The sequence below is a fragment of the Archocentrus centrarchus genome, unplaced genomic scaffold, assembly GCF_007364275.1.
Source record: "Archocentrus centrarchus isolate MPI-CPG fArcCen1 unplaced genomic scaffold, fArcCen1 scaffold_82_ctg1, whole genome shotgun sequence".
Lineage (NCBI taxonomy): Eukaryota > Metazoa > Chordata > Actinopteri > Cichliformes > Cichlidae > Archocentrus > Archocentrus centrarchus.
The window spans coordinates 140,912-164,008 of record NW_022060292.1 but is presented as its reverse complement, the minus strand read 5'-3'; the positions used below and the strand labels follow the sequence as shown (position 1 = coordinate 164,008).

The 23,097-nt window shown below is 44.7% G+C and overlaps 1 protein-coding gene across 3 annotated transcripts; it reads left to right on the top strand.

Annotated features, from left to right (window-relative positions):
• The first annotated feature begins 293 nt into the window (after positions 1-293).
• LOC115777860 (zinc finger MIZ domain-containing protein 2-like) lies at positions 294-22,014 on the top strand. 3 transcript variants are annotated; one of them, XM_030725872.1, is made up of 21 exons: positions 294-738; positions 8,360-8,446; positions 9,440-9,554; positions 9,659-9,867; positions 10,138-10,297; positions 11,120-11,362; positions 11,489-11,648; positions 12,669-12,790; positions 12,959-13,051; positions 13,385-13,574; positions 14,931-15,072; positions 15,235-15,313; positions 15,577-15,708; positions 16,199-16,304; positions 16,612-16,769; positions 16,905-16,972; positions 17,386-17,454; positions 18,511-18,830; positions 18,910-19,082; positions 19,331-19,534; positions 20,546-20,653. In XM_030725872.1, the coding sequence occupies exons 2-21, from the start codon at positions 8,397-8,399 to the stop codon at positions 20,651-20,653; spliced, it is 2,901 nt and encodes a 966-aa protein (XP_030581732.1). In that variant the 5' UTR covers positions 294-738; positions 8,360-8,396. The 3 variants fall into 3 exon arrangements, with proteins under 3 accessions (XP_030581732.1, XP_030581731.1, XP_030581730.1); XM_030725871.1 differs by having other exon boundaries at positions 294-874; XM_030725870.1 differs by lacking the exon at positions 294-738 and having other exon boundaries at positions 8,397-8,446; positions 20,546-22,014.
• The last annotated feature ends 1,083 nt before the right edge of the window (positions 22,015-23,097 follow it).

The window sequence follows — 23,097 nt, the reverse complement described above, 5'->3', positions numbered from 1 at the left end:
TCCAACGCTACCGCCGACCTTCCGATCAGTAGGTGACCTGCTCTACCTCCTGAGCTACAGCCACCCCATAATCTCTCTCTCTCTCTCCTGTGTGTTGATGTCTCTCTCTCTCTCTCTCTCCTGTGTGTGGATGTCTCTCTCTCTCTCTCTCCTGTGTGTGGATGTCTCTCTCGCTCTCTCTCCTGTGTGTGGATGTCTCTCTCTCTCTCTCTCCTGTGTGTGGATGTCTCTCTCTCTCTCTCTCCTGTGTGTGGATGTCTCTCTCTCTCTCTCTCCTGTGTGTGGATGTCTCTCTCTCTCCTGTGTGTGGATCTCTCTCTCTCTCTCTCGCCTGTGTGGATATCTCTCCGGTTTAACCTGCTGGCCGGCAGCGATCAGCGATGCAGAGGAACCAAACTGAAACGGCTCAACAGAGTAATTAGGCCCGCTGGATCGGCTCTGCTCTCCCGTGTGAAAACCTCCTGGAGCTGCGGGGGATGGTGTCTCCTCCTCAAACCGGATAATTGGACGCAGAGGCCGGCGGCAGGCAGCGCTAGCTGACCAAGCTGCGGGCTTTGAATCTCGGCCTCACTGCCAGGATTTTATTGGGACTTTTTTGCCGGATATTTGGGCCGTCTCTGGGGGAGCTCCCTGGCCGTGGACGCTTCGGGAGGCCGCAGTTCTTAATGCTCCGGAGGCTCCGAGAAGAGCAGATTGCGGAGCCCCGGAGCAGGGCACGGACAGCGGGGGAGTAAGGAGGTAGGCAGCTGCGGGGACCAGCTGTGACCGTACGTGTGTGTGGGTGACAGGCACGCGGCCTCGATCAGGGAACCGTATCGATAATCGGATCACTTTGGGGCTAATCGGTGCGTAGGTGCACCTCGCCGACCGTCAGGTGAGTGTTCTGTGGAGGAAGAAGCTAGCATGTGTCTTACAGTTAGCCTCGCCGCGTTCCATTGTCACAGATAGCTAGGCTAACGTGCTAGCTCAGAAGCAAGTATGGAAACGATAAAAATTCTTTGTTCCTGTTGGATTAAGAACACCAGCAGCCGTTTTCTGCCTCACGCTGCATCCATTTTAATAGCAGAACTCTGTGAAATGTGTCCCACTGCTTAGACGCAGAGGACTGCTGTCGGTGTTAGCAACGAATGCTAGGCGGCGGTGCTAACGAGCTGCGGCCGGAGGAGCCGCACTTCCAGGCGGCTGGAGCAGCAGCTGCCTGCTAGTTAGCATGTTAGCATCAGCGCCCCTCCTCCGCCTGGTTGCAACACCGCGAGGACTCAAAATGTCTTCTGACACTCATTTTGTTTCCATCCGTGCGGGCGGAGGGCTGACGGAGCCAGCGACAGGCGTTCGGCATGTTTTAGCACGAATTTCAGTCTTTGACCAGTTATTAGGCGCTTGCGTGCGCAGCGTGCACGCGAGCAGACTGAAACCGGTTTAGCTCCATTCATATTGTTCACAGCTGCAACCGCTTCAGGGCCGGAGCACGAATGTCAGAGACGCTGTTTAATAACTGCACTCAAAAGTCCATTAGCATTTAAATGGGCTGCTCCGCACAGGTGGAGGTACCTTTTAAAACTAGCACCACCCAAACACCTGCCCGCAGTTCCTCTGACGGCCAGCAGAGGCGCCACAGTGAGCCAGTCCCCATAGACTCCCATGTTAAAACTTTCCAGCAGAAATAAACAGGTTTACATCCTGATACAAAAACTGCTTTGGTCTCTGCAGCTAATTTCCCCCTTCATAACAGCTGTATAGGGAGAATGTGTCAATAACTCACCTGTTTAAATAAAGTTTGCATTATTGGGGTCGTGGCCTCTCTGATTGACAGGTGTATGGCGACATGGGCGGCTGTAGCCGCTAGCTGTCTGCTGGGCTTCACCTCAGCTAACTGGACTTCTGAACCGTGTTTGTGCTGTTGGGAGTCTTTTGTTGCATTTTTAATGCAACTATCTGACCAGTAATATGGCTGCGTGCGTTTCATTGCACTAAGAAGGCAGAGCTCCAGTTTGGCGCACAGTGAGATTTTAGGATTTGATTGTATGTGACTGATCAGCAGGTATCTGTGTGTGCGAGAGAGATGGTCCCAGCTAACTGAAATCATTCCTGATTTCAAAGTCTTTTGTGTTTTAGATTTAAGTGTGATTTATCTTTGAGGTATGAGTGAGAGTAAAACTGAGCTCAGGTGAGTCAGTTGCTGAGATAAACTGCTGTAATCAGATGGCTTCACCTGACTGAGTTCAGGTGTGTTTGTCAACTTTAAACTTTCCAGTCGTGTAAATAATTGCATTCATCCTTTTCCTTGCTGGACTTTGTTTACGTGTGAAACAAGCGGCTTGTTAGCTCAGGCTAATCAGAATTACTGACAGCTTACACACCTGGGTAATGTTTGTGACAGCGTGCTTTGTAGGCGAAGCTAAACTGGTGGCGTTGTCAGTTGTGCGGTGCCTTTGTGTTTTTTTAAAAAAAGTCAGGGTTTGTAGCACTCTTCCTGTTGGACACCTTCACACCAAAGTCCACGCTAATCTGCCAGTTAAAGGAGAGCGTTATCAGCAGGTGACTCCAGGTGTGTTTTTAACTCTCAGCTGTTCCTCTTCAGATAGTCTGCAGGGACAAAAATACTCTCACCAATCCAATGAAGCTCCAGCTGTTTTCTGCAGCTGATAATCAGTTACAGATGGATTATAGGCTGACATGTGGCTCTGGTGTTTGATGGCTCAGAATAATCCAGAGTTCAGCAGGTGAGTGTGAGGAATCAATGAGGTAAACTGACTGTGATCAACTGAGGAAGTTGTGAGAAATTAGAGCACAGAAACAAACATTTTCTACCTGAAGCTTCTCAAACCTCAGGATTTAAACCCAGGGCTACTGTGGAGAAAATTGTGATGACTGTAAGTGACTAAAAGACTTTATTTCACCCTGCTGAGTTTCCTGTGAATGTGTCAGTGGGTCAGGCTGACTTCAGTCACTCCACCTCCATCCTAGAGATTCAGAGAAACGAGGAGTTTTTATTTACCTGCCGACCCTCCAGACGCCTCCAGTGTACATCCACCAGCTCTTTGTTGTGGTTCTGCGAGGGGCAAACACCTGGAAGGACTTTCTGTCTCAGAGGCAGCTTTTACTCACTGGATGAAGATCTGCTCTCAGCCTTTTTTCTCACTGTAGCTTCACATGCTGGTTTCCTTTCATCATTGCTGGGGACACATTAAGGTTTTTGGGTTCTTCCTCCGGAGAGTTTGAGCATCAAACGTGTTGTTTCCAGCGTTCTGTTGAATTTCATGCATCAGTTTATGGATTTATTCAAACAGAAAAACCAGTTTAACCTGCACTGGAACCTAATGCAGTGATGCTCACAAGCTTTGTGTATTGCTCTGAAACCAGTGCACTTACAGTGCATCAGGAGCATTGGGGGGAACAAACATTAAAGGGTGTTAAATTCAGAGGAAACACTGAGAATTTTAACGGTTAAAGCTGTAAAAATGAGAGCGAGCAGGCACATTTACAAGGACAAAAAAGTCAGATTGTTTTTGATCCATGATGGGTTTTTTTTTTTTTTTTTTTTTAAGCTGAAGGGACTTTTTGTCGTGATAAACACTGTTTTGTCGAGTGTGTGGCGTCAGCCTGACCCACAGAGACACGCTGATCAGATTATTAAGAACACAGCAGAACAGTCCTTTAATGTATCGGCCTCAGGACTTATCTGTTTTTCGCTCTATCAGATTCTCAGCACCTTTTTCTCACTGATGTTAGCAGCTCCTCATGTGTGATCAAGAGCTGAGAGGTTTTCTTTTTTACAGTGAAGATTTCTTTGTTTCTCTGCCGGCTGGCATCAGCTGAAGTCTGCACACCCAGACGCTTCTCTGCCTTTGAATATTTGTTGAACCTTTGCGTGTTCTACTGTTGCTCCTCCTCTGCGATCTTTAATCATCTCCTCAAACCTCAGTTTGTGACTCAGGTTTCTTTCAGAGGAAATTCACCCATCATGCTGAAAGGGATGATGAAGGTGGTGGTGAATCACTGGTTATGATGAAGTTCAGGCCGAAATGCTTGAATTGCTGCTTCCTGCTGGTCTTATCAGATGTTAGAGACACACTTTTGGTTCTGGTCTGTCACCACATTACGTGACAAATCGTCTGTCACTGCCCACATTCCATCTACGGGGAAACAACATTAAAAAGAGTTTTCCTTTCATTTCCATCGTGTAAAACTTTCACGTTACAAACACACAAAAGTTTTTTCCTTTTGAACCCCTCTCCTTATTTTTCCACTTTTCCACCATCATGCTCTCCTCTGGGGGAGACACACATCCCTTGGGAGTTGCATCAGGAAGCATATCCAGCGTAAAAAAAAAAAAAATCTGCCAAATCAAATATGGAGCGACCTGCTGTGGATAAGGGAGCAGCTAAAGTAGCTTAAACTTTTCCACTAATTTATTTCTGGCCCCATCTTGAACCGGAAACACTTCCAATAAACGGAATCACCTTTTTGGCACCGGAAAGCTGTTGGACCCAAAGCTGGAACCTCTTGAGTTCCTGTTGAAAATGTGGGCTGGTTCCACATCTGGGCGCTCAGCCAGGAAGCAGCTCTGAGTTTGTTAACCCAGAGATTAGAGAATCTCTGGGTTTCCTGTTCCAGAAAGAAGGTTAACTTAAACTCTTGAGTCAGTCACCTTAGTAACAGACTCTGTGAACTTAACCTGCTCGCTGCCAGGTGTTCCTTCTGACTCCTCCCCCTCCTGCTGTACCTGAACTGGCTAACCGACACTCGGTTTCATTTCATCGTTGATAAGGTTGCTGTCAGAGTGGAGAGAATTCATCTGCACGAGTTTCTACAAACACTGAAACCCCATTTAGACGTTAGTCACGTGATGGCTTTAATAATCAGTCATCAGTGTACAACAGCAGTTCCATCAGTGATTATCAGCTAGACCTCTAGTTTCATCTTTGTAGCTGTGAGACTCTGGAAAGTAATGCAGCTGATTGTAATCTGATTACATTTAATGTAGAATCACTGTTTACATCACACTGATCTGAATAACACACTGAGACACTCCTGTCTCCCTCCCCTCACCCCCCAGCTGGTCGTTGCAGATGACTGCCCCTCCCTGAGCCCGGCTCTGCTGCAGGTTTCTTCCTGTTAAAAGGGAGTTTTTCCTTCCCACTGTCACCAGTTGCTTGCTAATAGGGGTCTGATTGTTGGGTTTTCTCTGTATTATTGCAGGGTCTTAACAATATAAAGTGTCTTGAGGTGACTGTTTTTGTGATTTGGTGCTATATAAATAAAACTGAATTGAATTGAATCAGTGACCGATCATCAGTCACACTGATGGATAAACGTGTGTGTGCTGGATCTTGGAGATGAAGATCTGAGTGAAGATGAGGCTGAAATGACTTTCAGACTGAAACTACAGTAAATGGATATAAAGTGACTTTTTAAAGCAGCTGCAGACAGTGTGATTGTAATCTGATTACATTTCATCTTGAAATCTGTTCATAGTCTGAGATTCAGATAAAGGTTATACAAGTCTGAACCTCGACATATTCTCAGTGGGTCGACCAGAACTGAATCCACCCGAAGGAATCATAGGCTCTATAAAGGGGCAGCAGACAGGGTCCAGGTTGGAGTCCGCCTGGTTAGCAGGACAGATCCAGTTCAGCTCTGGTCATTTCTCAGCTCGTTCCATCCCGATCCGTTCATAATGGTTTCATTTTTCCTGACACGATGCATTTTAAAATTTGTCATCCTCCCAAATATTTAAACTCTGTAACAGCTGACATGTTTCTGCTAACATGTTTGGTTCACTCATCAAATTTCCATTCATTACTGACTTCTGACCTCAGAGAGCTCAGTGATGCTGTCAATAGATCACATTAGAAATGTTCTCAGTGGAACATGAACTCAGAGTTTATCCAGTAATGGCAGAAATAATGAGAGCTGGATAAAGCGAGGCTGTTGCAGCCCATCAGAACATTCAGAGTTACTGAATAATTACTGAAAAATGAAATGCTCATAAACTGCTGCACAGACAGATTTATTGGATCAAACTAACTGGGAGTCTGCTGCTATCTGGGTCTCGGCATCCGTCAGTAAAGTGTCTGAGCCGTTTCTCTACATCTTGCCCCGTCAGCTCACAGCTGAGTCTGATTAATCAGATTCAGCTGACAAAATCAACTTTATTCAGCCTGTGATGAGGACAGAGCCACCGAGCTGCTTAAAATGACTCTTTCCTCCCCTCCCGTCTCTAACGTCAGAATCATGGTCAGCACTAGAGGCTCTGTTCTTTGTTTACCCGTTACCATGGTGAATACTCACAGCAAGAAGATCTTGGGTTCGAATACACCATCTGGCTTTTCTGTGTGGAGTTTTCATGTCTCACCCCCACCTCGTTAGCCTGAACTGGAAAAGTGGAGTTTGTTGATGCTCGAACCCCGGACTGCAGTGACGTAAATGTGGACCTGGTAGTTTCTAGGTTTAGGTTCAGGTGGCTCCTGTCAGGTGTAACAGGTCTGCAGGTAAATTTCAGCCAGGTGTTTCTACCTGTTCTGCAGAAACACCAGAAAAAAAAAAATCTGCTGTCTGTTTGCTTTTGGGACCTGAAGGAACATTTGGACCTGGAAATTATTTAGACTGGATGATGTAAACTTTATTCAATGTGGATGCTGCGTCATAGCAGCCAAAACACTGAAGAGCACCTGTAGGGACAGGTAATTGCAGCTTACTGTGAGCTTACGGAGCTCATTCAGCGCTCACAATCAGGCCCCTCCCTCACAGCTGGCTCCCTGTTGGCTCCTGGTACAGAGGTTTCACTCTCGGTGCTGCTCGTGAATCAGGTGCTTTCTTCTTTCACCAGGAATCGTTGGATATGTGAAGATCGTGCAGCTCTGATTGAAAGCAGAAAATCAGGTTTTTGTGTGTCTGTGACTCGCCGTGGCTGTGAGTCACACGAGCAACATGCTCCTTCGTGGTGCAGTCATCAGCTCCAGCGTTTGTGGACTGAATGTTTACTCTGTTAGTCATTTGTGCAGAAGTTTCATGAAATCAAAGCAAACAATGCCCCACCTCACCCATTCACCCATTTTTCTTCTGGGAGACACCAAAAAAGGTGAGCTGTGACTCATACCTCACCTGTATGAGCATCAGCGTTCAGCCCTGACAGGAAGCGATCATAAAGAAAAAAAATTACCTGCAGATTCACAGGAGATTGAATCAATCAGTGATCAAGGATAATCAGCCACCGCCCATCAGGCGATCAACCTCAGAGACTCAAACGCTGAAGCTGGTCATTGGTGAAAAGTCTGCAGAGGAGCTCGCTCAGCAGGTTGTAGTGGAGAAGGTGCCGTTATCTCCTAAATAAACGGTGCCCTCCTTCTCCTCTCAGATGCTGAAGATGGCGTCCTGCTCACGTGATCGGACTGCAGTGTGTCAGGGTGTCGACAAGCCTGACTTCTTTAAGTATGGCTGAGGAACGCTCACTGCTCCGATTCTGATCCTGCTCCTTTTGGTTTCACTTTGCACTGAAGAGCTTTACCTGGCATACCTGCAGCCTGTCTCTCTCACCTGTGTGGGCTGAGTCTCAACATACCTGACACTGATTGGTTCACCGACAGGTGTTTCTGAACCCCTGGAGAGGTTTTAGGAAGTTTTATAATTTGGCTTTCGTTAACTCAGTCATGGCGACATTTCAGTTCATCCGGCAGTCACAAATAACCATCTTTGCCTTCACTGATCACTGTGTACCCCCTCCTGCACCTTACCTGCTGTGGTAAATGTGGGTTTCATGATTGAAGTTGAACAGACACTGTCAGAAATCACAGGAACCACAAACCCAAAAGGCAAGTTCTGAGTCAGGAGAAGCATCAGCTCACCTGGCTGAAAGAAAAGTTTCACTGGCTGAAAACCAGTTTAACTGGATCATAAAGCAGATTAAATTATTCCATGAGTTATAAACGTTCAGCACACCCATATCAAAGACTGTGTGCATCCTCCCAGGCTGGTTACCTGAGTTCACAGTTAAAAGGAACTTCCTGTTGGATCTGATCAGACCGTCTGCTCGCTTTCTTCTACTCTCCACAGTGACTCGTGGATAAACATTAAAGCAGAAACATTTCTGTTCTCAAACTAATTTTTGTCTTTTTTCATAGGAAATCGGTAATAATTATTGATGATCAGAATATTGTTTTTTGTGTAAATCATTAACCCACAGCATATAATCACTTCCCTCTGGTGTATTCTGATCAATCGGTAAGGGATTAGCGAGAGAATGGAGCTCGTGAATGTGATGTCCATTCCTTCCTGTGTGCAGAGAGGCAGATGGGAAATGTAGTTTGTACCTGAGTCTGAATCAGCTGATTGGAGACAATGTCCATCTGTCTTTCAGGACTCTGTCTGTTTCTGTCTGATTGGCTCCGCCCACCATGAACCCTCTAAACCAGATGAAGGCTGGACTCCCCACCAACCCACACAGGTATATATACACGCGCACACACACACACACACACACACACACACACACACACACACAGAGCTGTCTTAATTACACATCTTTATTTTGTATCTCATATTTGAATCAATAAAAAATTCTTAGGCTTTAAAATGTTTGATTTGTATCCTGAAACTATTGAGACAAAATTCTGTCTCATCAGTTTTTAATGTCATAAATTTGATTTTAGATCCCATAAAAGTCAACACAATAAACTGAACAAAGTCAGTTTATTTACAGCAATAGTCTGTTTTTGTCAGATTTTGTTAGATTCAACTCATTGTCACTGTGCCCACAAGGCACACAACGAAATGATCGTTCCAGATCACTCATCCAGAGACGAGCATCTGCAGTCATGCAGCCAGACCGGCGCTACCGTTAGGCAATGTGCTTTAAGTGAGCGCCTACCCACTGCGCCACTGCCACTATTGTCTGTTTTATTATTTCATCTCATCATGTTTATCTATTATTAAAAAAAAAATCTCCATAATTTTAACTTTTTATCTCATAATTTTTGGTCAAAATGGCTCGTCAATATATAGATGAGCAATATCTTTGTCTTTTTTCTTTTAATATTTTGATCCCATAACTGGTTTGTTGGGTAATTTTTATATTCCAAAACCACCTCATATTTTTGACTATATAGTTTTTATATATAGCTATAGATAGATAGATAGATAGATAGATAGATAGATAGATAGATATCGTAAATGGTCACCATTGGCTGGAGTCTAAATATTATTTATTTACATCCATAAATCATCTTAGCTCATAATTGGACTGTTTGTTTTGTTTGGTTTTTTTTTTAACCTATATGTGTAAATTAGGGTGCTCTGTCTGCTCAGCTGCTCTTATAAAGGAACAGGAACATCCTCTCCTGGAATGAAAAAAACAAACCCTGGGATGTTTTTCTGAGGCTCAGACGTCGCTCTGATCACGTGATTAACAAATGCCGCCTCCCTCTCCTTGTGTCTGCAGCGACGGCTCGTACCCCTACGACCCCTCCAGCTGGCAGCAGCCCACCAATCAGCCCACAGGATCCCTCTCCGTGGTCACCACTGTTTGGGGAGTCACCAATCCTTCGGCCAGCCAGGTATGACATCACCCAACAGAAAGGCCGTGACACCTTTGGAACAGCATTAAAACAGATGTTTATAGATTTCACATCCCGTCTGATGAATCTGTTTCATTTATCAGGGTCTGGGTGGAGGTGTGATGGGACCCGGGGCCAACCCAGGTGGGGGGCCCATGATGCAGGGCCCTGGGGGGCCAGGCATGGCTGGCGGACCCGGAGGCTACATGGGCCAGCAGGGCTACGGAGAGCCCAGCAAAGGTTACATGAACCAGGGCATGTATGGCCGGACCGGTGGAGGCTACGCAGGAGGACCCGGGGGGTACACGGGGAGGTGGGTGTTTTTATTTCAGATTGATTTATTCATTTAGCCCATTTTACCCAAACTCACTGCTGGAGCCTCTGGTGGAAATTACAGGAGCTGCATTTTTCAGTCCTCAGGGTGGTTGTTTGGGGGAAGTTTACCAACCACGCTCCACCCTCTCGTTCAGATATGATCAAGAGTAGATTTCAGGCAACGCCTCCGATCATCAGTGATTTTATGTGTTTACTGCAGTAGAGAAGCAAATAGAAGTTCACTCACAAACATCTAAACTGTTTCCAGCTATCCATCGAACCCCGGAGGCTCCAGAGGCTCCGCCGACTTCACCCAGGCTGCTGCGGCCGCCGCCGTAGCTGCTGCTGCCGCCACAGCAACCGCCACTGCTACAGCAACCGTCGCTGCCATCCAAGAGAAACAAAACCAGGAGATGAACTACGGACAGGTGAGCCAAAAGGAGGGGTCACTGGCTGCAGGGGCCAGTGCAGGCACCTTTAGACTGGGTCAGAGCTCCCTCTGCTGGTCACCCCTTGGAGGTGGTGTTGATTTTACTGCAGATTAAAACTGCAGACTAAACAGAGAGACCAACAGCAACAAGACATCAACTGCATGATTTGGGGTAAAATCATCTCCATAACTCAAAACTCCAACTCCTTTCAGAAATATGGGTCAGCTGTAAGCAGCTATAAAGACAGCCTGAGCCTGTTTGACCCGAAATTTCAGAATTACCTCATAATTTGAGTCAGTTAGCATTGTGGTCGGCGCAATCTGTGCTGTGAGGGAATTCATTTTAAAACTGTGGGTCCTGTCAATGTGGGCGTCACTCTGTCGACAAACATTCATTCAGATAAAGTCCAAACGCTGTGATTTAAATATTTAATGATGTTTCTGCCATAAATGAAACCTGAGTTAGTTTTTTTTTTTTTTTTTTTTTTTTTCTTTTCCCACCCATTTTTGCTGATAATTATTTTTTATTTATGGATTTTATAAATGTGGTAAAACTAAACAGTGCCAAAAATTAAAGCATACTGGTCAATGTTTTGATGTATTTTTTGTGTGAATTTTCTCAAATGTCAGCATCAGAGCAGACGCCATGTTCATAACGCAAAGAAAAACCAACCACGCTTCAGGATATCATGAGTCATCACACAGTTTCCACCTTATGGTATAAGGTCACCTGACCACCATGCTAACATGGTACCATGCTGACTCACACCTGCAGCAGTCCTGTGTAATGACATCACTGATAAATTTGTTTTTGTCTCAGATGGGTGGTCCGCCCTACAATAACCAGTTCATGGCTCACTCCGGCCCTCGCGGCCCTCCTGGCATGGCTCCTGGTGGTATGGGACCTGGTCCAGGCCCTACCAGAGGTCCCCCCTCAATGGGCCCCATGTACGGACCTGGAGGGGGCCCACAGAGGGTCCCCCAGCACCCAAACTATGGCCCTGGACCACAGCAGGGACATCTGAGGCCCCCGCAGGGCCTCAAACGGCCGTACAGCTCAGAGGTGAGACTCGTCTGCTTGGTCATCTGAGTTTACTGTGTTGGAGCACATTTTCAGTTTATACTGTGTTAATGAATTCACACTGAATGAATACACAAACACCTGTGTCCGAACCTGTCCCATCTTCAGTCGTTCCCAGGAATGTCACAGCAGTACGGCGTTCCCGTCGGTTCCAGCGTGAATGTCATGCCGGGTCCCGGAGGCGCCGGTGGCTCCATGCCCGGTGCAAGTGGAGGAGGACATGCCGGGCCTGGCCCCTACTCGGGCCCCAACATGCAGTACCACCCAGGTAGGACATTTGCAGACAGGTTAAGGGCTCCTTAAGAGGATGCCATTTGTTTTATTTCACATGCCTCTAACATCAGATTTTAATCAGAAAGAGAGCAAAACCTGCAACCAACACTTACAGTCCCAACTATTACAACATAATGTCCAGGAGACAGGAAGTGACCTCAGCGTGGTTTTTGTACTAATCTCCAGCTGTGAAAGGCCGGTCTGTATTCCAGATGGTTACAGAGGCGGGTGCAGGTTGCATAAACGACTCCTACAGCGGAGTTTAACCCTGCTCAGAAATGAGAAAAGAGGTTGAAGAACATCACTGAGAAGCAGCAGCTTTTTCTGGTTGTCTGTGCAGTTAATGAAAAATGTCACACAGGAGCTGCTGCTGGATAATTGGGCATATTTTACAGAGCAGCTGGTTTGGAAAATACTGAACGTGCTGTTTCAGTTTGGACTGAGACGGATCTTCTTTAATGTGGTAACATGTTAAAGTTACATTATTCAGACATCAGGATCCTTATTGTTGTAATGTTGTAATGTCTATTATTGGCTCACTGACTGTCTGTTGTTCTGCTTTAAAATTTTCTGCCTTTTCTTTGAGTTTTGACGTGAAAGTAACCATGACAGAGGTCACGTTTGGTACTGTGAAAGTCTGAGGGGATCTTATTAACATCTTCTGACCTCCATCATTAATCTGCTGAGAAACAGGAATGGCCTGAACTTTAATTTCACAAAATCCCGACACACAGGATTATAAACTGACGTGTGTGTGTGTGTGTGTGTGTGTGTGTGTGTGTGTGTGTGTGTGTGTGTGTGTGTGTGTGTGTGTGTGTGTGTGTGTGGTGTGTTTTCCAGTTGGTTGAATGTAGGTTTAAATAAATGTAGTTGCTTGGTTGTGAAAAATCATAAACATTTCTTTAAAAGTTGTTTTTACCATCTTTGCTGCATGTGTTAATTTTACCGGAACATGAAAATGAGTGAAAAAAGATCATTCAGCTCTTTATGGACCTTTTCACTTATTTACCTGCAGGTCCCGGTGGTCCAGGCCCCGCCCCTCAGCGCTCTGGCTCCTCCCCATCCTATCAGAGCCATAAGATGCCCCTCCCCCCGCAGTACCCCCCCTCCGGACCTCCCAGCTCTCAGTACTACAAAGTGAGCAGCTTTAACAGTGTTGTTTTCTTGATAATCAGAGAGCTAGTAAAGTGATCAATTGATGATGAAATAATCAATAATCACAGCACTGAATACATGAATAATAATCCAAATGTAGTGATTAACAGATGGTTGATCAGTAACTGAGTTTTTGCGCTGTTTGTGCAGCAGGACCAGTTTAACGGTCAGGGAGGAGGTTTAAACACTCTGACAGCAGGGGGCGCCGGTGGAGTCTACAACTCCTTTAACCAGCCGTCTGGGGTGAGAAGACCTGTGTGTGTGTGTGTGTGTGTGTGTGTGTGTGTGTGTGTGTGTGTGTGTGTGTGTGTGTGTGCATGTGCCTGTTTGTGTACACGCTGTAACTTTTGTGTTTACGAAGATGGGAAATATCAGTCACTCCCACTTTGATTTAATGTGAATAAAAAGTTTTTCACACCCGGCTCAATGACATGATGACATCATACAGATCCCACAGCAGAAAAATACTGTGTTAAACTGACTGTTTACTGTTTAGAGCAGCCTGAGCTTTGCTGCGCTCACACTGAGCTCACTTTGAGGTCAGATTTTTGTTTTCTCTGTGTCCCTCTCCTTTAGCCGGGGCGAGGGTTGCCAGGTTACCCCTCATCTCCGGTTCCTGGAAACCCGACTCCTCCCATCACCCCCAGCAGCTCCATGGCTCCACCCTACATGTCGCCTGGCAACAACGACGTCAAGCCAACGCCCACTTCCTTTCTGCCTGACATCAAACCCAACATGGCTGGCCTGGCCCCTCCCCCACCAACAGGTATACACACACACACACACACACACACACACACGATCAATAATCAGTCTCAATCTGAAAGGGGTGGAAGAGGATGGATGGATGGATCACTAAACTCAATCATCAATCACAAGGAGTCTCTTTATAGTAACATCAGTTCTTGGCTGCAGCCTTATTGATTAGCCTGCGATGCCAACTTCTGATTGGCTGAGTGTTGTCTATCATGTTGGTCAGGAATGAGTCATGGACATAAATTGTACAGACTATGACTCATCATTGAGCAAAATTAAAGCCATACCTACTGCTCAGCAATATTACTCAAAAATAAACATGTTTGCATTGTTTTGTACATGTTGCCTTAAGATTATAGTGATGTTACACATAATGCATGATATAAGCAGATTATGTAGTATGGGTGCATTACGTATGTATTATGTATTATGATGTGTATTCCTTGTATGTGTGCACTGTATGTGGCTTTTTGCTGTTGATTATTTAAACAGAAAGACTTTATGCAGTGCAAGAGTGCAGTGTGTACTTTCTCTGATTTGTTTGATATGGAAATGCTTTGTGTTTGTTCCAGGATGTGGTTACCAAAATGTATTTGTAGATAATCACAGAATATCAGTCTCTTACAGCATGCTTAAAATTGATCTGATTTACTGTGTATTGTTAATATTAAAACCATATTTTTGTTGGAATATGTATTATATCTTTACTATGACTAATAATAACTGGGAACTAATAGTATTTAGTTAAATGTTTAGGGCAAATTAAGGCAGAATAGTTTTGCAGAAGCTAATAAAATGTCAGCTGAAGGGTTTTCTGTTATGACGTGGGCCTGTAATGTTATTTTGACCTCTGCATTTATGTTATGTCTGTGTAGATTCTCAGTCATCCAGGGCATAGTAGTCTCTGGAGCTTGGAAAAAAGGGCGACTGAAAAGAAGTCCAGTTGCCCTTTTTTCAAGCTCCAGATACATTTATTTTGTTTTCATTAATCAGTCATGATTATAAAATAATGATCAGATTACTGTAAAACAAAGATTCAGACTATTATTAGTAAAATTGGTCAAATTAAGGGATCTTTTGTGAAAGAAATCATTTTTACTTTTACTAAGAGAACCATTTATTTGTATGTTTACATTTCAGTCAGATGATTTCAGTACTGTGATCTGGGTATTGTCAAGGAAGTAAAGTCATTTATATATATATATATATATATATATATATATATATATATATATATATTATACTCATGAAATAATCAGATTAGCAGTAAAATAATCTGATTATTTTCAGTCTTCTTTTTTCTTCTGTTCTGTGTAATGATGTCAGCAAATGTTTGGGTGTGTGACTGATGACTTCCTGTTTGCAGGTAACCCCAGTGATGACCTGCGGCTGACCTTCCCAGTGAGGGACGGCGTGGTCCTAGAGCCATTCAGATTAGAGCACAACCTGGCCGTCAGCAACCACGTCTTCCAGCTGAGAGAGTCCGTCTACAAAACACTCATCATGAGGTACACACACACACACACACACACACTTTTCTAATCTGCACTTTAAAGGTCACTGTTTCCTTCAGAGAGCTAATTTATTTTCTGTGTGTGTGTGTGTGTGTGTGTGTGTGTGTGTGTGTGTGTGTGTGTGTGTGTGTGTGTGTGTGTGTGTGTGTGTGTCAGACCTGACCTGGAGCTCCAGTTTAAGTGTTACCACCATGAGGATCGACAGATGAACACCAACTGGCCCGCCTCCGTCCAGGTCTGACCTCCTTCCAGCAGTTGTTAGAATTTATTCTAATTTTCAGGGTTTTTTTTATCCTCATGTTGATGATTTTGGCTAAAATAATCAAAATCTGCATCATGTGATCCACGGTGATGCCTTCAAGGTTCAAAGGTCTTAATTTGTCCCCAAATCACTCCAGAGCCTCAATTATGAGAGAGAATATGAAAAGAGAAGAGTCAGTCAGTTCCAGTTTATTTGAGTTCATGAAGATGATCCCTCAGCTGTTTGCTCCTCTTCAGGTGAGTGTGAACGCGACTCCTCTCACCATCGAACGAGGCGACAACAAAACTTCCCATAAGCCTTTGTACCTGAAACAAGTGTGTCAGCCGGGCAGGAACACCATCCAGATCACCGTCACCGCCTGCTGCTGCGTAAGAGCAGCACATGGACACTGACACACACACACACACACACGCTCCAGTGTTTATGTACTAATGATAATGAAACATTAATACATGAATAAATTAAATAAGAAACAGTAAATGTGACATTGAGAAATTTTCACAAAATTATACATTCTGACATAAAAAAATGAAGACCTATATAATAAAGTAACATGCAAAAAATTATTTAAAAAAAATTAAACTAAACAGTAAAAACTGGGAAAATAAATTTCAAAAGGGAATTTAATCAAAATGAATTTAAATACAGAAGCAAATTTAAAAAGCTGATGGATGAATGAATGAACACCTCCTTTTATTTTTAATATTTTCATTTATTTTGTATTTTTTAGTGTATTTATGTATTTTTATTTGATTGTAAGACAACAAAATAAAACAAAACACTGAAATAAATTCATTTTTAAACTACCAGCATGAGGAACTTAACCTGACTTTCGTGGGTGTGGGTGTGTCTCCTCAGTCTCACCTGTTCGTCCTCCAGCTGGTTCACCGTCCGTCGGTGCGTTCAGTGCTGCAGGGTCTGATGAAGAAGAGGCTGCTTCCTGCGGAGCTCTGTGTCACCAAGAGTGAGGATCTTCTTCTTCCTCTTTTTATTTCAGTGTTCTCGTCACTCGTTCGCATGTTCCTGTTAGAATAAAGCTAAAAAGGTGGAGAATGGCGGTGCTGCTCCGGCTCAGACTGGTGCAGGAGATGAAGCTTCTGATGCTCCAGATTTTGATGGGATGATCCCGCCTCGACTCGATGTTAGCAGCAATCCTCTGAGTCAGCAGCTCATCCTCATCTGGTTCCCGGACCTCAAGATCGGTTTTCCACTGATGTTTTTTTTTTTGTTTTTTGTTTTTTTTTAAATTCATCTCTCTCTGCGTCTTTCAGTAAAGAGGAACTTCAGCAGTGGTTCGATCCCCGGGACCCCCGGGTTAAATGGAGAGGACGGCGTGGAGCAGACCGCCATCAGGGTCTCGCTGAAGTGTCCCATCACATTCAGACGCATCCAGCTGCCCGCCAGAGGCCACGACTGTAGACACATTCAGGTCAGAGTGACAACCAATCACAGCTCTCCGCTTCCTGTCCACTGGAGCCAGCCTCTGGTGGACGTTAGAGGAACTGCAGGTTTGGTAAACCGGAGGTTGCTGCTTGAATCTGACCGACAGCCTTTTTTCTCACAGTGTTTTGATCTGGAGTCGTACCTGCAGCTCAACTGTGAGAGAGGAACGTGGAGATGTCCTGTGTGCAAGTATGCAACACACACACACACACACACACACGTTTGATTTTAAATGTAGAGAAGCCTTAAAGGTGTGAAACCTTCAGGTGAGGCGGAACAAACTTAACATCCACATCATCGCCATAATGTTACTTCACATGGTTTTGTTATTAAAAATGGTTGAGCAGATGTTTTTAGAGCTGTTAAAGTGGAATTTGGTCATTAAGGTCAGGCTGGAGAAGGTAGAAACAGGGACTATTTCTTCAGTAGAAAGTAGTTCCAGTTAAAACCAGAAACTGAAATTTAAGCATCAGTTGTGTCTGAAAAAGCCCAACGAGGAGATGGGATCCTGAACTTTAACTTAACTCTGTGTGTGTGTGTGTGTGTGTGTGTGTGTGTGTGTGTGTGTGTGTGTGTGTGTGTGTGTGTGTGTGTGTTTGCAGTAAAACGGCTCTGTTGGAGGGTCTGGAGGTGGATCAGTACATGCTGGGAATCCTCATCTACGTCCAGAAGTAAGAAACTTTATTTTAGTTCAGAGTGCTGCAGAATATTAATGAATTACAAAACCCTGCTGCTGTTACATGTAGTGCTGTAGTCTGTGTATATCATACTGCATGTAGCCACGGTTTATCACCTAATTTTCCTCCGTTTTTTTTTTAGTACATTATTTTTACTTTTCCTTGTTCTGTTGAGTTGGATAAACTGTGCTGAAAAATAAATAAAAATAAATAAAAATTAACATTTTAAAATGATGTACATTTCCCAAAAAGTATCTTTAAGAGTGCAGAAATAAGTCTTAGCAAATTAAATTATTTTTTCTTTAAATCAGTTTTGTGTCAGTGGGAAAGCAGCCAAGCCCGATTAACTTCAAATTATTTTGTCCTTCAGTAATTAATGAACATATGTGGAATAAAATCAAAATTCTAACCCTGTTCTAGTTAAAATATTTTTTATAACAGAGTGCAGACTTTAAGTCCACAGAACAGAAACAGCTGGTTTATCCATCCACTCTCTGTCCTACAGAATAAATGTGGAACAAAAATATTTCAGCACAAGAGCCGGCATTGATCTCTGGGTGTCCTGAAGGTATCCACAGCCCTCGGCCTGGAACTGAGGGCTCATTAAACCCATTTAACTCTGCAGCTAATAGAGACTGAGGAAGTACATCGTGATAATGCATAGCAGATTTGACCGAGTCTAAAAGTGTTAATGCAATGTGACAAAATATAAAGTGATGGGAATGGGAGACAGCACAAGGCAGAAACTAAGAAAGCAAACATTTATTGACCTCAGTTATACCGTTTATCCTGATTTATTTCAAACAGCTCTGGTTGATATAATTTCATATTTTTAGGTCCTAAAAGCATTAAACTATAATATGATAATGAAGCGAGAGGCTGTAACAGGAGCTTAAAACCATATTTTTAAAGCTTCTTGGAGAAAAAAATCATCAGACTGTTGATTCTGACTTCAGACGTGCCGCGGGGTTTCATATCTCTGAAGAGCTTCAGAGTGGGCGTGCCTTCAAACGAGCCGATAAATGAGCCAATAACTGCATCTTTCCTCAGTTCGGAGTACGAGGAGATCACCATCGACCCCGTGTGCAGCTGGAAGCCGGTGCCCGTGAAGCCCGACCTCCACGTGAAGGAGGAGCCTGACGGCCCCGTACTGAAGCGCTGCCGGACGCTCAGCCCCAGTCACATGGTCCTGCCCAACGTCATGGAGATGATCGCGTCACTCGGCCCCACCCCCTCCTCTTCCTCATCCTCCTCCACCACCACCTCAGCAGTCCCCCCTTCCTCTTCCTCCTCTTCCCCGATGCCCTACTCCTCCCTGCCTACAGGGGGCAACAATAATAGCAGTGCAACACCCGAGTACCCCGGATCAGGTAAGATGTTTTCCCCTCACAGCGGAGTATCGGTCACTTCCTGTTCTGCTCACATGTCTCCTCCATGTCTCCTTCTCAGCTCCGTCCTTTCCCGCTTTGTCGGCTCCGTTCTCCGACTTCAGCGCTCCCGGGACGCCCGGCATTGGCAGTGACTTCTCCTCCCCCGGCCCCCCGCCTCTCTCCTACCAGTCGGAGCTCTCCAGTGCCCTCCTCACCCCTGAGAAGCCCCCACCTCACCCGCTGGCAGGACAGGTAAAATAACATCTTCATCATCATCACTGCTTTAGATTCATTCAGTCTGTTAATAATTAAAAAAAAAAAATCTCCTCTTACATCTCCTTCCTTCCTCTGTCTCCTTTCCTCCTTCCTTTGTTGTCCTCTCACATTTCCCGTTTACCATCATGTCTTTCTCCTCTCCTCCTGCTCTTATTTCCTTTCCATCCTTCTTTCCTTTCTTCACCCCCCCCCCCTCCTTCCCCCCTTGTCTCATTCCCTCTCAGATGTCGGTCTCAGGCCGTTTGGACTCCGCTTCCCATGGTGCTCCTCTCCAACAGCATCAGCAGCAGTCACAGGGTCTCCATGGCAACTCTCAACCAGGGGGTGGCAACCAGATGATGCAGCGTAGCAACCAGAATCCCCGTCTCCAAGGCGACGGCTCCTTCGCACTCGGGGGCTCTGCTGATGTTCCGGAAACTGCTTTGGATGTGAGTAGAAAAAGACGACTCAGCAGATTCTACTGTTGTACTTGGCTTTAACATCAGTAATAATAATGATGATAGAAGGAAACTATAATAATAAAATGAATGCTAATATTAATAAATGAGAAGCTAATGATAAATATTAATTAAATTCTATAGGTACAATAAAAAAATACAAGAAATCATAAAATAACAGTAACAACGAAAGTAGTAATAGATTAATAACTGTTATAAGACATTAATATTAAAATGGTATTAAAGTAATAGAAAAGTAAATGGGTAATATCATTACTGTAATTTTTATATTTGGTAACAGAAAGGGGCAGCACGGTGGCGCAGTGGTTAGCACTGCTGCCTCACAGTTAGAATACCATGTGGAAGGGTTCGATTCCACCTTGGCCTCTCCGTCTCTGTGTGGAGTTTGCATGTTCTCCCCGTGCTTGCGTGGGTTTCCTCCGGTTACTCCGGTTTCCTCCCACATTCCAAAGACATGCACTTACTGGGGTTAAGTTAATTGGCTACTCTAAATTGCCCATAGGTGCGAATGAGAGCGTGAATGTGAGTGTGAAAGGTTGTTTGTCTCTCTGTGTTGGCCCTGTGACAGAATGGCGACCTGTTCAGGGTGTACCCTGCCTCTCGCCCTATGACAGCTGGGATAGGCTCCAGCCCCCCCGCGACCCTGAAAAAGGATAAGCGGAAGCGGATGGATGGATGGTAACAGAAATCCTTCCAGTAATAGTAGTGATTATGATAACTCATAATTGAGGAAGTGCATAAATATTCACATTTGTCCAGTGAAGTTTTGAGTTTTAGAGAAATGAATGCGTCTGATTAACGAAGCGTGATGCTGATAATGTCCTGATTGAGCTCATTAACGTGTTCAGCTCAAGCTTCCGTACCTCTGAGCTGGTGGAGTAAACCGAAGTGTTTCAAATAAAAACCGCAGCGGCCCGGGCGCAGAGCCCTGCAGAACACCACGCTGAATGTAACACACGGTTGTCCTCGTTGCTCCTGCAGTTGCTTCCCGAGTTGACCAACCCAGACGAATTGCTGTCCTACCTCGGCCCTCCGGACCTGCCGACCAACAACAACGATGACCTGCTGTCCCTGTTTGAGAACAACTGAAAGCACTCGCACGGCTCCAGGGTCAAATGCGCAGTGACGTCACTGCAACATCCAAACTTAATTTTTTGTCCTCGCCACCAACATGGCAGCCGAGCCGACAGGGCTGCCGTCTGCACAGGAAGGAGCGGACGATAAGAAGGAAGGAAAACAAGAAAACAACAACTTTTAAATATAACAAATCTCTTTGATGTGTGATTATGAACTTGATGGTAACTTTATTCGTTTGTTTTTTTAAATTCTCTTGAACTGTATTTTGATGCTTCATCCTTCATTCCCTGTCACAGCTGACAGCCACTATTTAAAGTGACCACAGTGCTGCTTCCACATCATTTACCTGCTCATTACACTCACCTCTTCCTTTTGGGCTCTACGCAGATCCACCCATACAGAGGTAATCCCTTCGCACTTCATCCTGCGAACACTAACAGGCCGTTCTTCAAATCAGACAAAATGAAAAAGTCCACATTGCACTGAAGTCTGAAGGACGTTTACGCCTCACCTCTTTGCCCACACTGACAACACAAGCTGCTGATATCGCTGACAAAAGCCTGATATCATTTGTTGTTATATCGAGTATATTTTGGATCTAACAGCAACCAGATGCAGTCTTTTAATTAGACCATAATTCAGGTGTGAAGTGTATATTTTTGTTGTATAAAAAAAGAATATATTTGTAGTTTTGTCTAATTTGGTCCAAAGCACGGCGTGGCAGTGTGCAGTAAATGAAAGTGTGGCTGTTTTTTCCTGATGGTGAATGTGGTTTGTGGCTGAGGGTCTGAGACACCTGAAGGCAGCACTGCGGTGCTTTACAGCCAGAATATTTCTGGTCTGAATGAGTTTAAGTGTAATGGTACAAATGGCTGAAGATGAACTTAAAGGAGCGTGTTTTTGTTTTTCACCTGAGACCCGTCGAGGCGCTGAAGACAGAAACGGGATTTACGTCCGGCCATGGCGTGTGACTCGGACCTGATTTAACGCAGACCTGCCGATGATCAGTCGGAGAGTGGTGAGAGGCTGTAGCTGCTCGCCCCCCCGTACAGGCGAAATGAAGGGTGGAGCTGATTTTTGTTGCAGGCTGTTCGAGGTCTCACTTTGACCTGGCTTCGGTCTGCACGTGGCTTAGTGTAAATCACAGCTGAGGTTTCAAACTGCCACTGAGCTCGACCTCGAGAAACACTGGTTCATCTTCATCCTCCTCCTGCTCATCGTCATCATCATCGTCGTCATCCTGTGTGTTGTAAAGTGACTAGAGTCCAGACAGTCGTGGTGTCTCCATGGAAAAATAAACCTGTACATGATGATTCAGTAACGATGCTCATAACATAAAGTTTGTAATTTAATAAACAGACACTGGAAAGACACACAGAGGCTGCACTGCTTTCATCACACGTATGAAGAGTCAGCGCTCTTCCTCAGACGCCCACAATCAGCAGAGAAAACAGTCCGTGTGGCATGGTGGGAACACCTTCAGGTTCACATTTTATTCATGGTGACCTGCGTCACAGTGAGTAAAACGGGAAATAAATGTTAAAGGAACTGTGGAAGAAAACCACAAATCTAGTTTTATTGTGCTTAATGTCAGCTGCTCATACAAGAACTTAAAAAGCATAAAATCAGCAAATGCACAACTGCTTCATAAAAAGCTGGATACATTAGATTCAGATACACTTATAAAACTGCACCTTCCTTAAATCAGCAAGTTTATGAATGAAGTCTGGTAGAAAATTTCATATTGGTTGATAAATAGTAACAAATTACTTTACAGAGATATCAGTAAAAAGCAGGACAATTAAAATGGACACACATGAATCAGCCAACACAAACAAACCCTGCCCAGATACAGGTCTGAACAGGTGAGTTTTACAGGATGCTGCAGAGTGAACACACAGGGGCCGGTGAGCTGTTTTGAAGCGGACGTTTGAAAGGCGCACCCCCCTCAGTTTTCAGGTGGGTACGTGGGATCACAAAGAAGACCCCTAGAATCGGGATGGAACAAGGCCATAAAAGTCAGAACCAAGATTTTAAATTAAAATCTGAATCTTTTACTAGTGTGACTATTTTGAAAATTGGGTTCTCGTGTAGAGATCAGCACTTAGTGACTGACCTAAAGGTCAGAAACGGGAAAGGAAATTTCAGATTTTCCATAAAACATCACTTTGCAATTTCAGTTCCTGAACCAGTCAGCTGGTAGATCAGGTGAGAGCCACGCATGTGCAGCCAGGCCAGTCCTGCAGGCAGTCACTGGGAAGAACCACGGGACTAACTGGAGAACAAATTAGGAACTATTTTAAAGATTTCTGAGAGAGAAAGAAACGGATATTAAACACATCCTGACCAGCTCTGCACTGTTTGTCTGTGGGTGGAGGAGGCATTGAGGACGGGGGGGCAGCAGCCGTCATGATGCCAGCACGTGCCGCTGCTTCCTCTCTCCCAGCATCGACCCG